The 15,533-nt window shown below is 53.6% G+C and overlaps 1 protein-coding gene across 4 annotated transcripts in view; it reads left to right on the top strand.

Moving 5' to 3' along the window:
• LOC140489334 (SH3 and multiple ankyrin repeat domains protein 1-like) overlaps nt 1–14,990 on the top strand; it is a 431,419-nt gene extending 416,429 nt beyond the window's left edge. For 3 of the 4 annotated variants that reach the window (XM_072588774.1, XM_072588775.1, XM_072588773.1), the window contains 3 exons: nt 1,697–1,799; nt 6,433–8,875; nt 13,844–14,989. In XM_072588774.1, the coding sequence (XP_072444875.1) occupies nt 1,697–1,799; nt 6,433–8,875; nt 13,844–14,441 (3,144 nt within the window). In that variant the 3' untranslated portion in view covers nt 14,442–14,989. Of the gene's footprint in view, nt 1–1,696; nt 1,800–6,432; nt 8,876–13,843 lie in introns of all 4 variants that reach the window. The other variant, XM_072588776.1, reaches the window with a different exon arrangement.
• The last annotated feature ends 543 nt before the right edge of the window (nt 14,991–15,533 follow it).

Genomic DNA, 15,533 nt, shown 5'->3' with positions numbered 1-15,533 from the left:
CATCGTTTCCTATAGCAGGGAGAGCAGAATTCAACGCAGTATTCTCTTGCACAGGATAACATTTCCAACAGTGCAGCAGTCCCTCAGTAAGTGAGCATGGGGTTACTTCTCAAGTCCCGAGAGTGGGACATGACCCAATGACCATCGAGCCCAGAGACCCCAAGTGCTACTCACTGATCCACGGGACATATTGCCTGGTGTTGCTAAGGTAGGCAGTGATGGAAAGTGTAAGCCTGAGGTTCAATTGAAGGCGATGTTGTGAAACTGGAAAGGGTTCAGAAAAGACTTACAAGGATGTTGCCAGGGTTGGAGGGTTTGAGCTATAGGCAGAGACTGAATCGACTGGGGCTGTTTTCCCTGGAGAATCGGAGGCTGAGGGGTGACCTCATAGAGGTTTATAAAATCATGAGGAGCATGGAAAGGGTAAATAGGCAAGGTCTTTCACCTCTGATGGGGAGTCCAGAACTAGAGGGCATAGGTTTAGGGTGAGAGGGGAAAGATATAAAATGAACCTAAGGGGCAACATTTTCACGCAGAGGGTGGTATGTGTATGGAATGAGCTGCCAGAGAAAGTGGTGGAGGCTGGTACAATTACAACAATTAAATTGCATCTGGACTGGTACATGAATAGGAAGGGTTTAGAGGGATATGGGCCGGGTGCTGGGAAATGGGACTAGATTAGGATGGGATATCTGGTCGGCATGGACGAGTTGGACTGAAGAGTCTGTTTCCATGCGGTACATCTCTATGACTCTAATGGCCTTAGGGAAACGGGTTCAAACCCCACCGTGGCAATTGGTAGAGTTTACATTTAATTCATAAATGAATGAAGCTGGAATACAAAGGTAATCCAGGGGATGATGAAACTAAAGCCTTTTTGGGAAGGACATTGGCTGTCTTTGCATGGTCTGGCCTACATGTGACCCCAGACCCATGTGGTTGACTGTTAACTACCCACTGAAGTGGGTCACTTAATTCAAGAGCAGTTCGAGTTGGGCCAGTGACCGCCCCCACTCCTCTCCCCCATGTCCAGGGTGTGAACCATTTAAAACTAAAGAAATTCAGTGACGGCCAGGGGTCGGAGTTGGGATCAACGAGAGCAGAATTCTCTGCTGAAACTTGCTGAGGTGGTGGAGGAGGGAGCTGAGGAGGGAGTGCCAGGACACAGGCTCTATGTCGGTCAATTCGCCCAAACTAGAGTAGGCCATTCAGCCCCTCCAGCCTGCTGCATCATTCAACATGACCGCGGCTGATCCTTTATCTCAATCCGGTATTCCTCCTTTGCCTAGACCTAATGATTTGTCTGTCTCTTTGTTGAATAAGTTCATTGACTTGGCCATCACTGCTTTCCATGGTAGAAAATCCCTGGCACTCCCCGTCAGCACAGGTTCACTCCCCTTAGAGTGAAAAATCCTTCCCCATCTCGGTCCTTAATGGTCTATCCCCTATCCTGTGGCTGAGTCACCTGGGTCTACACCCGAACCAGGCAATGCCATCCTGTTGGCAGGCTGTGGGGCAGATGCGAGATGGTGAAGGGGGTATAGGGGAACTGTATCGGGGCAGGAAAAGCCCAGGGTTGTCATTTGGCCCGGAGGGACGGTGGGTCCAGGGTCGATTTGAACAGAGGTGGAATGAAGTCTTGCCAGAAGCAACTCGGGAGCAGGTTTGTAAGTGATGTGCTTGTTCTCCTCTCCAGCCGCTGTATGACCAACCAGGGCTGACTGCACTTGGACCATCGGTCAGTTTTGACCGTCCTTACCTGGCAGCACAGCAAGGGATGATGCGTCAGAAGTCAATGGGTAAGAGAGAAATCTGGGAAGGGAGAGGGGTGTGATATACAACAAGAAAGAGAACAGGATAAGGCCTTTCAGCCCATCCAACCTGTTCTGTCACTCATTATGTCACATTTCCCACTTTATTGCCTAACCACCACCTAATTGCGACAGATCCTTCCCGAAAAGCTGCTGCTCTCAATCTTGACAGCTTTCAACGACAGAGATTCTAGAAACCGTTAGGGGAGATTATTTCAAACATCCAGCACCCCGAATGAAGAATTTCAACCTCATCCACATTCTCAATTATTCCCCGTCTCCTTTGGTATCCCCAGTCAATCTGGTTCAGTTTTCACTGTCCAGTACTATACCCCACTGTTATACAGCAACAGACCTGTCCCCACCAGTACTATACCCCACTGTTATACAGCAACAGACCTGTCCCCCACCAGTACTGTACCCCAGTGTTATACAGCAACAGACCTGTCCCCCACCAGTACTGTACCCCAGTGTTATACAGCAACAGACCTGTCCCCCACCAGTACTGTACCCCAGTGTTATACAGCAACAGACCTGTCCCCCACCAGTACTGTACCCCACTGTTATACAGCAACAGGCCTGTCCCCACCAGTACTGTACCCCATTGTTATACAGCGACAGGCCTGTCCCCCCCAGTACTATACCCCACTGTTATACAGCGACAGGCCTGTCCCCACCAGTCCTGTACCCCACTGTTATACAGCGACAGGCCTGTCCCCACCAGTACTATACCCCAGTGTTATACAGCGACAGGCCTGTCCCCACCAGTACTGTACCCCACTGTTATACAGCGACAGGCCTGTGCCCACCAGTACTGTACCCCAGTGTTATACAGCAACAGAACTGACCCCACCAGTACTATACCCCACTGTTATACAGCGACAGGCCTGTAACCACCAGTACTATACCCCAGTGTTATACAACGACAGGCCTGTAATCACCAGTACTATACCCCGGTGTTATACAACGACAGGCCTGTGACCACCAGTACTATACCCCAGTGTTATACAGCGACAGACCTGTCACCACCAGTACTATACCCCGGTGTTATACGACGACAGGCCTGTAACCACCAGTACTATACCCCACTGTTATACAACGACAGGCCTGTAATCACCAGTACTATACCCCGGTGTTATACAACGACAGGCCTGTAACCACCAGTACTATACCCCAGTGTTATACAACGACAGGCCTGTAACCACCAGTACTATACCCCAGTGTTATACAACGACAGGCCTGTAACCAGCAGTACTATACCCCACTGTTATACAACGACAGGCCTGTAACCACCAGTACTATACCCCGGTGTTATACAACGACAGGCCTGTAACCACCAGTACTATACCCCGGTGTTATACAACGACAGGCCTGTAATCACCAGTGCAATACCCCACTGTTATACAACGACAGGCCTGTAATCACCAGTACTATACCCCGGTGTTATACAACGACAGGCCTGTAACCACCAGTACTCTACCCCACTGTTATACAACGACAGGCCTGTAACCACCAGTACTATACCCCGGTGTTATACAATGACAGGCCTGTAACCACCACTACTATACCCCGGTGTTATACAACGACAGGCCTGTAACCACCAGTACTATACCCCGGTGTTATACAACGACAGGCCTGTAACCACCAGTACTATACCCCACTGTTATACAACGACAGGCCTGTAATCACCAGTACTATGCCCCGGTGTTACACAGTGACAGGCCTGTAATCACCAGTACTATACCCCGGTGTTATACAACGACAGGCCTGAAACCACCAGTACTATACCCCGGTGTTATACAACGACAGGCCTGTAACCACCAGTACTATACCCCGGTGTTATACAACGACAGGCCTGTAACCACCAGTACTATACCCCACTGTTATACAACAACAGGCCTGTAATCACCAGTACTATACCCCGGTGTTATACAGTGACAGGCCTGTAACCACCAGTACTATACCCCGGTGTTATACAACGACAGGCCTGTAACCACCAGTACTATACCCCGGTGTTATACAACGACAGGCCTGTAACCACCAGTACTATACCCCGGTGTTATGCAACGACAGGCCTGTTACCACCAGTACTATACCCCGGTGTTATACAACGACAGGCCTGTAACCACCAGTACTATAACCCCGGTGTTATACAACGACAGGCCTGTAACCACCAGTACTATACCCCACTGTTATACAACGACAGGCCTGTAACCACCAGTACTATACCCCGGTGTTATACAACGACAGGCCTGTAACCACCAGTACTATACCCCGGTGTTATACAACGACAGGCCTGTAACCACCAGTACTATACCCCACTGTTATACAACGACAGGCCTGTAACCACCAGTACTATACCCCACTGTTATACAACGACAGGCCTGTAACCACCAGTACTATACCCCACTGTTATACAACAACAGGCCTGTAATCACCAGTACTATACCCCGGTGTTATACAACGACAGGCCTGTAACCACCGCTACTATACCCCGGTGTTATACATCGACAGACCTGTCCCCACCAGTACTATACCCCACTGTTATACAACGACAGGCCTGTAACCACCAGTACTATACCCCGGTGTTATACAACGACAGGCCTGTAACCACCAGTACTATACCCCGGTGTTATACAACGACAAACCTGTCCCCACCAGTACTATACCCCGGTGTTATACAACGACAGGCCTGTAACCACCAGTACTATACCCCAGTGTTATACAACGACAGGCCTGTAACCACCAGTACTATACCCCACTGTTATACAACGACAGGCCTGTAACCACCAGTACTATACCCCGGTGGTATACAACGACAGGCCTGTAACCACCAGTACTATACCCCGGTGTTATACAACGACAGGCCTGTAACCACCAGTACTATACCCCACTGTTATACAACGACAGGCCTGTAACCACCAGTACTATACCCCGGTGTTATACAACGACAGGCCTGTAATCACCAGTACTATACCCTGGTGTTATACAACGACAGGCCTGTAACCACCAGTACTTTTCCCCGGTGTTATACAACGACAGGCCTGTAACCACCAGTACTATACCCCACTGTTATACAATGACAGGCCTGTAACCACCAGTACTATACCCCGGTGTTATACAACGACAGACCTGTCCCCACCAGTACTATACCCCACTGTTATACAATGACAGGCCTGTAACCACCAGTACTATACCCCGGTGTTATACAACGACAGGCCTGTAACCACCAGTACTATACCCCGGTGTTATACAATGACAGGCCTGTAACCACCAGTACTCTACCCCACTGTTATACAACGACAGGCCTGTAATCACCAGTACTATACCCCGGTGTTATACAACGACAGGCCTGTAACCACCAGTACTATACCCCGGTGTGATACAACGACAGGCCTGTAACCACCAGTACTATACCCCACTGTTATACAACGACAGGCCTGTAATCACCAGTACTATACCCCGGTGTTATACAACGACAGGCCTGTAACCACCAGTACTATACCCCACTGTTATACAACAACAGGCCTGTAATCACCAGTACTATACCCCGGTGTTATACAACGACAGGCCTGTAACCACCGGTACTATACCCCGGTGTTATACAACGACAGGCCTGTAACCACCAGTACTATACCCTGGTGTTATACAACGACAGGCCTGTCCCCACCAGTACTGTAACCCAGTGTTATACAGTGACAGACCAGTCCCCACCAGTACTGTAACCCAGTGTTATACACTGACAGACCTGTCCCCACCAGTACTGTACCCCAGTGTTATACAGTGTCAGACCTGTCCTCACCAGTACTGTACCCCAGTGTTATACGGTGACAGACCTGTCCTCACCAGTACTGGACCCCAGTGTTATACACTGACAGACTTGTCCCCACCAGTACTGTACCCCAGTGTTATTCGGTGACAGACCTGTCCCACCAGTACTGTACCCCAGTGTTATACACTGACAGACCTGTCCCCACCAGTACTGTACCCCAGTGTTATACGGTGACAGACCTGTCCTCACCAGTACTGTACCCCAGTGTTATACAGGGACAGACCTGTCCCCCTCAGTACTGTACCCCAGTGTTATACAGTGACAGACCTGTCCCCCTCAGTACTGTACCCCAGTGTTATACAGTGACAGACCTGTCCCCCTCAGTACTGTACCCCAGTGTTATACAGTGACAGACCTGTCCCCCTCAGTACTGTACCCCAGTGTTATACAGTGACATACTTGTCCCCCTCAGTACTGTACCCCAGTGTTATACAGTGACAGACCTGTCCCCCTCAGTACTGTACCCCAGTGTTATACAGTGACATACTTGTCCCCCTCAGTACTGTACCCCAGTGTTATACAGGGACAGACCTGTCCCCCTCAGTACTGTACCCGCCTGTTACTCCCTGTTTGGAGATGATTGCGTGATGTGATTTTTGTGATATTAATGGTGTGACCTGAAGTATGTTATACAGACAGACTCTGCCTTCACATGGCGCCGGGGCTACCGTCCCAGCCCCGTCGGTGATTGTTAGACTTGCCCGACTGGTCATTTACTTGGCGTCCCATTGGGCGCGGCAGTCTGTTGGTCCATGTGTTGACTTTGCTGTGCGCCATGTCTCCCTGTAGGTGCCCCCGAGGAGGAGAAGCAGTTCCTGGTTCCGCCATCGTTCAAATTCGCCCGCAGCCTCTCTGTGCCGAGCGCTGATGAGATCCCTCCCCCTCCCACCACCGCTCCCCCCGACCCACCGTTCAACCTGCCCCAGCCCCGCTCCGGTCCCCCTCCCCCACCCCACTCCTCCGGCCCCGCCTCCGCCGCACGCTCGACCTTCAACCCCGCGGGCACCGCCGACGCTGCCAAGATCTATGCCAGCCTGCGGCACGAGCTGGCGGAGACGGGAAAGGTGGAGCTGAAGGAGCGGCACAAGAGGGACAAGGCGGGGGTTTACCGGCAAGACTCGGACCAACTGGCCGGAGCAGGGGGTGCTGGGAGTGGCGGGGGAGGGGGGTCATCGTCTTCCTCCTCCACCTCGCAGCAGAATGCCCGGGGTCGGAGGGCACAGGCCACCGAGAGCCGCTACAGCAACCCCACGGCCAGAGTAGTGAACACTGCCATGTTTGTGCCCGCCAAGCCCGTGCGGAGGAAGGGGCTGCTGGTCAAGCAGTCGAAGGTGGAGGATGAGCAGCAGCAGCAGCAGCAGCAGCAACAACAACAACAACAACAACAACAGGACAAGACCTGCTCCATCCCCATCCCCACCATCATCATCAAGGCCCCGTCAACCAGCAGCAGCGGTCGCAGCAGCCAGGGGAGCAGCATGGAGGCCGAGGCCGGAGGGGAACCTCCAGCTCCCCCACCCCCTCCCCCGCCGCCCGCGCCCCCTCAGGCCCGCGACAGCCTGGACTTCACCAGCCAGTTTGGGGCGGCCATTGTGGGGGCCGCCAGGCGCGACCGGGAGCGCTACATGGAGGCCCGCCGCAAATCCGCGGCCTTCCTGTCTACGGACGTGGCGGAGGAGCAGGGCGAGAGCGCGCCTCGCCTCACCCACTCCAAATCCATCGACGAGGGAATGTTCAACAGCGCCGAGGCCTTCATGAACATCATGGCATCGGCCGGGCGGGGGACTCATGTTTCGGCCTACGCTGACCGTGGCCTGGCCTACGAGGCCCAGGCCTCCAAGAGGCCCGGCCCGGCAGCCCCAGGCCCCGGCTTTAGTTTCACCCCAAGGACCATGGCATTTGTCCACCCACTGACCGGTAAACTCCTGGACCCGGAGTCTCCCCTCGGCCTGGCGCTGGCGGCCCGTGAGCGCTCGATCAAGGAGCAGCCCCGGGAGCCGGAGCCCGAGCCTTCGGTCTCCTCCGCGGCGGCGATGGGGCCCAAGCCCCGGGCTGGCCAGAGGAAAGAGACTGGGGGTGCCGTGCGCCCCCCTCCCCCACCCCTCCGGGCTCAGAAGACGGAGGAGGCCGAGCCAAGGCCCCTGCCCCGGGTGGAGGCCGAAGGGCAGGCCGAGTACCGGGTGCGCTTCGTGGAGAGCGCGCCACTGCCCCCTCCCCCTCCGCGGCCACCCCTCCCGGACCCCCAGGCCCTGCCCCTGACAGTCCTCCCTCCGCCGGCCCCCTCCATCGACACCGAGGAGGAGTTTGTCTTCAGTGATCCCCTGCCTCCGCCACTGGAGTTCTCCAACAGCTTCGACAGCTCCGAGGTGCCCCCACCCCCTCCCCCGCCTCCCCCTCCCCCGCCGCCACCTCCCCCACCCCCGCCACCCCCTCCCCCAGCCTCTTCCTCCGCTGCCGGACCCGCCCCCACGGAGGCTGGCAGCCTGCCCACGGTCGACTCGACGGGTTCCAGCCTGACCTCGTACGACAGCGAGGTGGCAACGCTAACACAGGCGCCTGCCAGCAAGGAGAACCACATGGACTGTGGCGTCAGTGGCGAGGGGGGCACTCTGGGCTCCAGGAGCAGCCGGGCGCCGTCGGCCGAGACCCTCCTGGACAACGTGGGCGACTCGGGCATCGAGGAGGTGGACAGCCGCAGCGGCAGTGACCACCACCTGGAGACCATTAGCAGCGTCTCCACCTTCTCCAGCCTCTCGGGCCTGTCCTCGGAAGGAAACGAGCTGCTTGACACCTACATCGCCTACCTGGACGGCCACGCCTTCGCCGACAAGCCCCCCTTCGCCTCCCGGGTCAGAGGCCGCCCTCCTCCCCTGATGGGGAGGGGGCCGGGCCCTTTGAGGGACCCCACCACCACCACCAGCACCAGCACCGTCTCCTCCACCGCCCCGCTCCCTCCCCCCCAGTCGGTGCCCGGGCCCCCCTTCCTGCCCCCCACGGCCCAGCCGCCACCCCCCTCCGAGCCCGCCCCCTGCCCGCTGGAGCGCCACGTGCCCCCGTCCATGTGGGAGGAGGCTCCACACTCCGGCCAGGCCTCCAACATGGCGTCGATGAAAGCCAGCATCATCAGTGAGCTCAGCTCCAAACTCCAGCAGATGAGCGGCACCTCCTGGAGCCGCCAGCCCGACTCCGTGGGACCCCCGACGGCGTCCAAACCCGTGCTCCTCCGACACAGGTAATTTGGTCCACAGGCCATTCGGCCCCTCTGTTTCCGTCGTGCTGTTCCTCGAGATGGTGACTAATATGCAACTCCACTCCGGCTGTCCAACATTGCTGTCCTGGTGCCCTTTCATCAACCCCTTAATTCACCAAAATATCATAATGTGGAGGTGTTGGCCTGGCATGGAGAAGGTCCCACAACGCCAGGCTACAGTCCAACTCATTTGAGATCATAAGTGAACCTTATGAAGGGGCATTGCTCCGAAAGCTTGTGATTTCAAATTAACCTGTTGGACGATAACCTGGTGTTGTGTGATTTGTAACTTTGTATAATAATGACCATAATAGTATTATATTAAACTATTTCCAATTGTCAGGATCACTAATGCCAATGCTTTCTTTTATTGGTCAGAGTATTGAGTACAGGAGTTGGGAGGTCATGTTGCAGCTGTACAGGACATTGGTTAGGCCACTGTTGGAATATTGTGTGCAATTCTGGTCTCCTTCCTATCGGGAAGATGTTGTGAAACTTGAAAGGGTTCAGAAAAGATCTACAAGGATGTTGCCAGGGTTGGAGGATCTGAGCTATAGGGAGAGGCTGAACAGGTGGGGCTGTGTTTCCCAGAGTGTTGGAGGCTGAGGGGTGACCTTATAGAGGTTTACAAAATTATGAGGGGCATGGATAGGGTAAATAGGCCAAGTCTTTTCCCTGGGGTCGGGGACTCCAGAACTAGAGGGCATAGGTTTAGGGTGAGAGGGGAAAGATATAAAAGAGACCTACGGAGCAACTTTTTCACACAGAGGGTGATACGGATGTGGAATGAGCTGCCAGAGGAACTGGTGGAGGCTGGTACAATTGCAACATTTAAGAGGCATCTGGATGGGTATATGAGTAGGAAGGGTTTGGAGGGTTATGTGGGCCCAGTGCTGGCAGATGGGACTAGATTGGGTTGGGATATCTGGTCGGTATGGACGGGTTGGACTGAAGGGTCTGTTTCCATGCTATACATCTCTATGACTCTATAACACCCTTTAGAGAAGGAAACTGCCATCCTTACCTGGTCTGGCCTACATGTGACTCAAGACCCACAGGTTGACTCATAATACTCTGTGGGCAATTACGGATGGATAATAATAACTGACTTAGCCAGCGATACCCTCATCCTGTGAGTGAATTTTTAAAAAAACCTGTTCAGAGAGGGTAATCTGGGTAACCAATAATCCAGGAACAGTGACATACGATTGAATGATGCACATTCAAAGCTCAGAAGCAACTGTAGACTTTAAATTGAGAGAAATTAATAAGTAGCAATTATCTTTCTGATGTATTCCTGCGATGAGTGTCGGCCAAAGTTTGCTGTCCATTCCGATGTAACTGACCTTTGAACTGAGTGATAATTTGCAGCCCTGGTAAGTGACGGCCAGATCGCTGTGGGTTTGCAGTAACGTGGAGAGGCCAGACCAGGCAAGGGTGGCATTTCTTTCCCTGGAGGACATTACTGAACCAGGCATCTAAAGGTTAACGTTCTGCATTCAAATCCCACCATGGCACATGGTAACAATTGAATTCAGTGAATTTTGGGGTAATAAGCCTGTCTAATGGTGACCTTGTAACCAGTATCAATTATTGTAAACCCCATCTGGTTCACTAATGTCCCTTAGGGAAGGGAACTGCCATCCTTACCTGGTCTGACCTACATGTGACTCCAGACCCACAGCAATTAGAGATGGGTAATACGTACCAGCAACACTGACATCTCATGAAGGAATCTCTTTTTAAAAAAAAGAATCCGATGGGTTTTTACAACCAGAGGCCCACTTTCAATTCCAGCCTCGAGCGACTGTCTGTGTGGAGTTTGCACGTTTACCCCGTGTCTGTGTGGGTTCCCTCCGGGTGCTCTGGTTTCCTCCCACAGTCCAAAGATGTGCAGGTTTGGGTGGATTGGCCATGGGAAATTGCCCCCTAGTGTTCAGGGGTGTGCAGGCTAGGTGGGTTAGCTACAAGGATAAGGTGGGGGTATGTGTCTGGTTGGGATGCTCTTGGGAGGGTCAGCGTGGACTCAATGGGCCAAATGGCCTGCTTCCGCACTATAGAGATTCTATGATTCTAATAGGCTGGTAGTTTTGTGGTCATCGTCAATTAAGTATTTAATTAATTTCCTCAGCTGTAGAGGCAGAAGTTTATCTCCTGTATAAAACATCATTCTGGGTCTTTCTCGATTCCTCGTCCACTCTGGTAGATAAAGCTAGTGGTAGTCATGCTGACTGTGGAAATGCTAGATCATTAAAACCCCAGTCTAGCTAACTCATGGCAGGTGGAGCTTAATTTAGATAAATGTGAGGTGCTGCATTTTGGAAAAGCAAATGAGAGCAGGATTTGCAGACTTCATGGTAAGGTCCTAGGGAGTGTTGCTGAACAACAAGACCTTGGAATGCAGATTCACAATTCCTTGAAAGTGGAGTCGCAGGTAGATAGGATAGTGAAGAAGGTGTTTGGTATGCTTTCCTTTATTGGTCAGAGTAATGAGTACAGGAGTTGGGAGGTCATGTTACAGCTGTACAGCACAGTGGTTAGGCCATTTTTGGAATATTCTATGCAATTCTAGTCTCCTTCCTATTAGAAGGATGTTGTGAAACTTGGAAAGGTTCAGAAAATATTTACAAGGATGTTGCCAGGATTGGAGGATTTGAGCTATAGGGAGAGGCTGAACAGGCTGGGGCTGTTTTCCCTGGAGCATCTGAGGTTGAGGGATGATCTTACTGAGGTTTTTAAAATCACGGAGGGGCATGGATAGGATAAATAGCCAAGGTCTTTCTCCTCTGATGGGGGATTCCAGAACTAGAGGGCATAGGTTTAGGGTGAGAGGCGAAAGATATAAAAGAGACCTAAGGGGCAACCTTTTCACGCAGAGGATGGTGTGTATATGGAATGAGCTGCCAGAGGAAGTGGTGGAGGCTGGTACAATTACAACATTTACAAGGCATCGGATGCGTATATGAATAGGAAGGGTTTAGAGGGATATGGGCCAGGTGTGGCAAATGGGACGAGATGAGGTTGGGACAGCTGGTTGGCATGGACGTGTTGGACCAAAGGGTGTGTTTCCGTGCTGTGCACCTCTATGACTCTGCTATCCTTACCCCAGACAGACCTCCACAAGACTCTAGTCCCACTGCAATGACTCTGAAAGAGCCCAGTGAGTTTCTGTGTTGTCAAGTAGGTGGCTCAACACTGTGTCCTAGAGTATGGGGACTATCAGTGACCACGCCTCCACAGGACAGCAGGAGGCCCTTTGTTGGTACATCCCTCAAATCCCTATTGTCATAGAATCCCTGAAGAGCAAAAAGGGAGGCATTTGGCACAACAAGTCCACACTGACCATCCAAAGAGTAACCCAGCCACACCCATTCCCCTACCCTATTATCTTACATTTACCACTGGCTAATGCACCTGACCTACACATCCCTGAACACTATGGGTAACTTAGCATGGCCAATCCACCCTTATCTTTGGACTGTGGGAGGAAATTGGAGCACCCAGAGCAAACCCACACAGGCTCAGGAAGAGCATGCAAACTCCACACAGCCAGTCACCTGAGGCTGGAATCGAACCTGGGTCCCTTGCGCTGTGAGGCAGCAGTGCTAACCACTAAGCCACCATGCCACTTAAGAGCCAATTTCCTTTTGAAGCCCCTTGGCTGTCCCCACTTCCACCAAACTCATAGGCAGTGCCTTTTGGATCTTTACTGTAGATTCTGTTAACAAGGTCAAAAACAGAACTGCTAGTGAATGAATAGGAGCTGGGCAGAGAGGAGGCAAATGGAGTTTAATGCGGAAAAGTGTGAGGTGAATCACTTTGGAAGGAGTAACAGGAATGCAGAGTACTGGGCTAATGGTAAGATTCTTGGTAGTGTAGATGAGCAAAGAGATCTCGGTGTCAGTGTACATAGATCCTTGAAAGTTGCCACCCAGCTTGATGGGGTTGTTAAGAAGGCAGGTGGTGTGTTAGTGTTTAATGGTAGAGTTTCATGCTGGTCATGTTGCAGCTGTACAAAAGTCTGATCACTTGGAGTATTGTGTACAGTTCTGGTCGCCGCATTATAGGAAGGATGTGGAAGCTTCGGAAAGGGTGCAGAGGAGATTTACTAGGATGTTGTCTGGTATGGAAGGAAGGTCTTATGAGGAAAGGTTGAGGGAACTGAGGCTGTTTTCTTTAGAGAGAAGAAGGTGGAGAGGTGACTTAATTGAGACATACAAGATAATCGGAGGGTTAGATCGGGTGGACAGTGAGAGCCTTTTTCCTAGGATGGTGATGGCTAGCCTGAGGGGACATTGCTTTAAATTGAGGGGTGATAGATATAGGACAGATGTTAGAGGTAGTTTCTTTACTCAGAGTAGTAGGGGTATGGAATGCACTGCCTGCAGCTATGGTAGTATACTCGCCAACTTTACGGGAATTTAAATGGCCATTGGATAGGCATATGGGCAAGAATGGAATAGTGTAGGTTAGATGGGCTTCAGATTGGTTCCACAGGGCAGTGCAACATCGAGGGCTGAAAGGCCTGTACTGTGCTGTAACATTCTATGAAAGTGAGGATCGAATCCTATCTAAGAATGGTAGGTGTCTTCTTCTGAGGATAGGACATATCAAGACTAGGGGGCACATTTTTAGGGTGAGAGGACAGAGATTTAATAAAAAAACGTGGGGCAATTTTTTTACATGGTTCATGTGTGGAATGAACTTCCTGAGGAAGTGGTGGGTGTGGGTACAATTGTAATGTTTAAAAGACATTTGGATAAGTTAATGAATAGGAAATATTTGGAGGGACACGGGCTAGGAGCAGGCAGATGGGACTAGTTTAGTTTGGGATTATGATCAGCATAGACTGGTTGGGCTGAAGGGTCTGTTCCTGTGCTGTATGACTCTGACATGGGAGCATGGCTAACGGATTCCCCCCTTTTGTTTCCTTGTTCCGTTTTCCTGCAGGATCACTGACGATTCCATGCTGGGAGCCGTAGCTCCGAAAGCCCCGCTGAGCAGCACATTCCAGAACTGGCCCAAGACGCCCCAGCACAGCCCGAAACCCCCAAAGACCGTGGAGTTTGACATCAAGCCCCCCATGAGGAGAGCTCCCAGTCCCTCCATGCCACAGGCCACTGAGCACAGAGTCAACCCGGGCACACCACGCCCCTCCTCACTGCCCATCCTGCCCTCGGTGGCACAGCCTGGGCCCCCCATGGGCTACGACATACACAGTGCCCCCACTTCAGTCGGGAACAGCTTTGCCAGCTTCCCCCCCGGTAGCCGGGCCCACTCACCCACCAGCAGCTTCCAGTCACCGCCCCCTGTGCCCCCCGACAAGCCCTTCGCTGCCAAGCCCCTGGCTTTCTGGACCAAGTTCGACGTGGCCGATTGGCTGGATTACCTGAACCTGGGCGAACACAAGGAGCACTTCCTGGACAACGAGATCGATGGCAGCCACCTGCCCTCGCTGCAGAGGGACGACTACGTCGACCTCGGTGTGACCCGGGTCGGTCATCGGATGAACATCGAGCGCGCCTTGAAACGGCTTCTCGAGAGGTGATCGCAGAGAGAGGGGCCGCCCCTGGCATAGGACTCCCCACCCCCAGGACACACCCCACCCCAAGGACACACACCCCAGCCCCGCGACACACACCTCGCGATACACCCCCCCCCCTCACACCCCACGACACCCCCACCACCCCCACTCCCAGGACACACCCCCATCCACACACATCCCCCGTGACAAACACTCCCGCGACACACACCCCACCCCCAGGACACACACCCCATCCACACCACCCTGTGACACACACCCCGACACATCCAGCGACACAGCCCCCCTGACACACGCCCCACCCCCAGGACACACCCCTAACCACACCCCCACCGTGACACACACCTCTGCGACACACCTCCACCACCCCACCTGACATATCCCCACCACCCCCGTGACACACTCACCACCCCCCCGTGACACAATCCCCACCCCTGTGACACACCTCCACCACCCCTCTCCATGACACAACCCCGACACACCCCCGTGACACACCCCCATGACACACCCCCACGCCCCGTGACATACCCCCACCCCACCCCCGTGGCACAGCCCCACCACACCCCCACAACACACCTTCATCCCCCGCGACACAACCCCATCCCCATGACACAACCCCCCACCTCCCCCATGACACACCCCCACCACCCCCATGACACACCCCCACCACCCCACGACACACCCCCACCACCCCACGACACACCCCCACCACCCCCCGCGACACACCCTCACCACCCCGCGACACATCCCCACCACCCCCAGTGAAACACCCCGCCACCTACCGTGACATCCCTCACCACCCACCGTGACACACCCCAACAACCCCGTGACACACCCCCACCACCCTGCGAGACACACCCCGCCACCTACCATGACACCCCCCACCACTCCCGTGACACCCCCCCACCACTCTCGTGACACACCCCTCAACTCCTCCCCGCGACACACGCCCCACTACCCACCATGACACACCCCCACCACACCCCCGTGACACACCCCCACCACACCCCCGTGACACACCCCCACCACACCCCCGTGACACACCCCCACCACACCCCCGTGACACACCCCCACCACACCCCCGTGACACACCCCCAC

The sequence above is a fragment of the Chiloscyllium punctatum genome, chromosome 18 (assembly GCF_047496795.1).
Source record: "Chiloscyllium punctatum isolate Juve2018m chromosome 18, sChiPun1.3, whole genome shotgun sequence".
Taxonomy (NCBI): domain Eukaryota; kingdom Metazoa; phylum Chordata; class Chondrichthyes; order Orectolobiformes; family Hemiscylliidae; genus Chiloscyllium; species Chiloscyllium punctatum.
The sequence above is the reverse complement of the archived record's forward strand: the minus strand, read 5'-3'. Positions and strand labels throughout refer to the sequence as shown.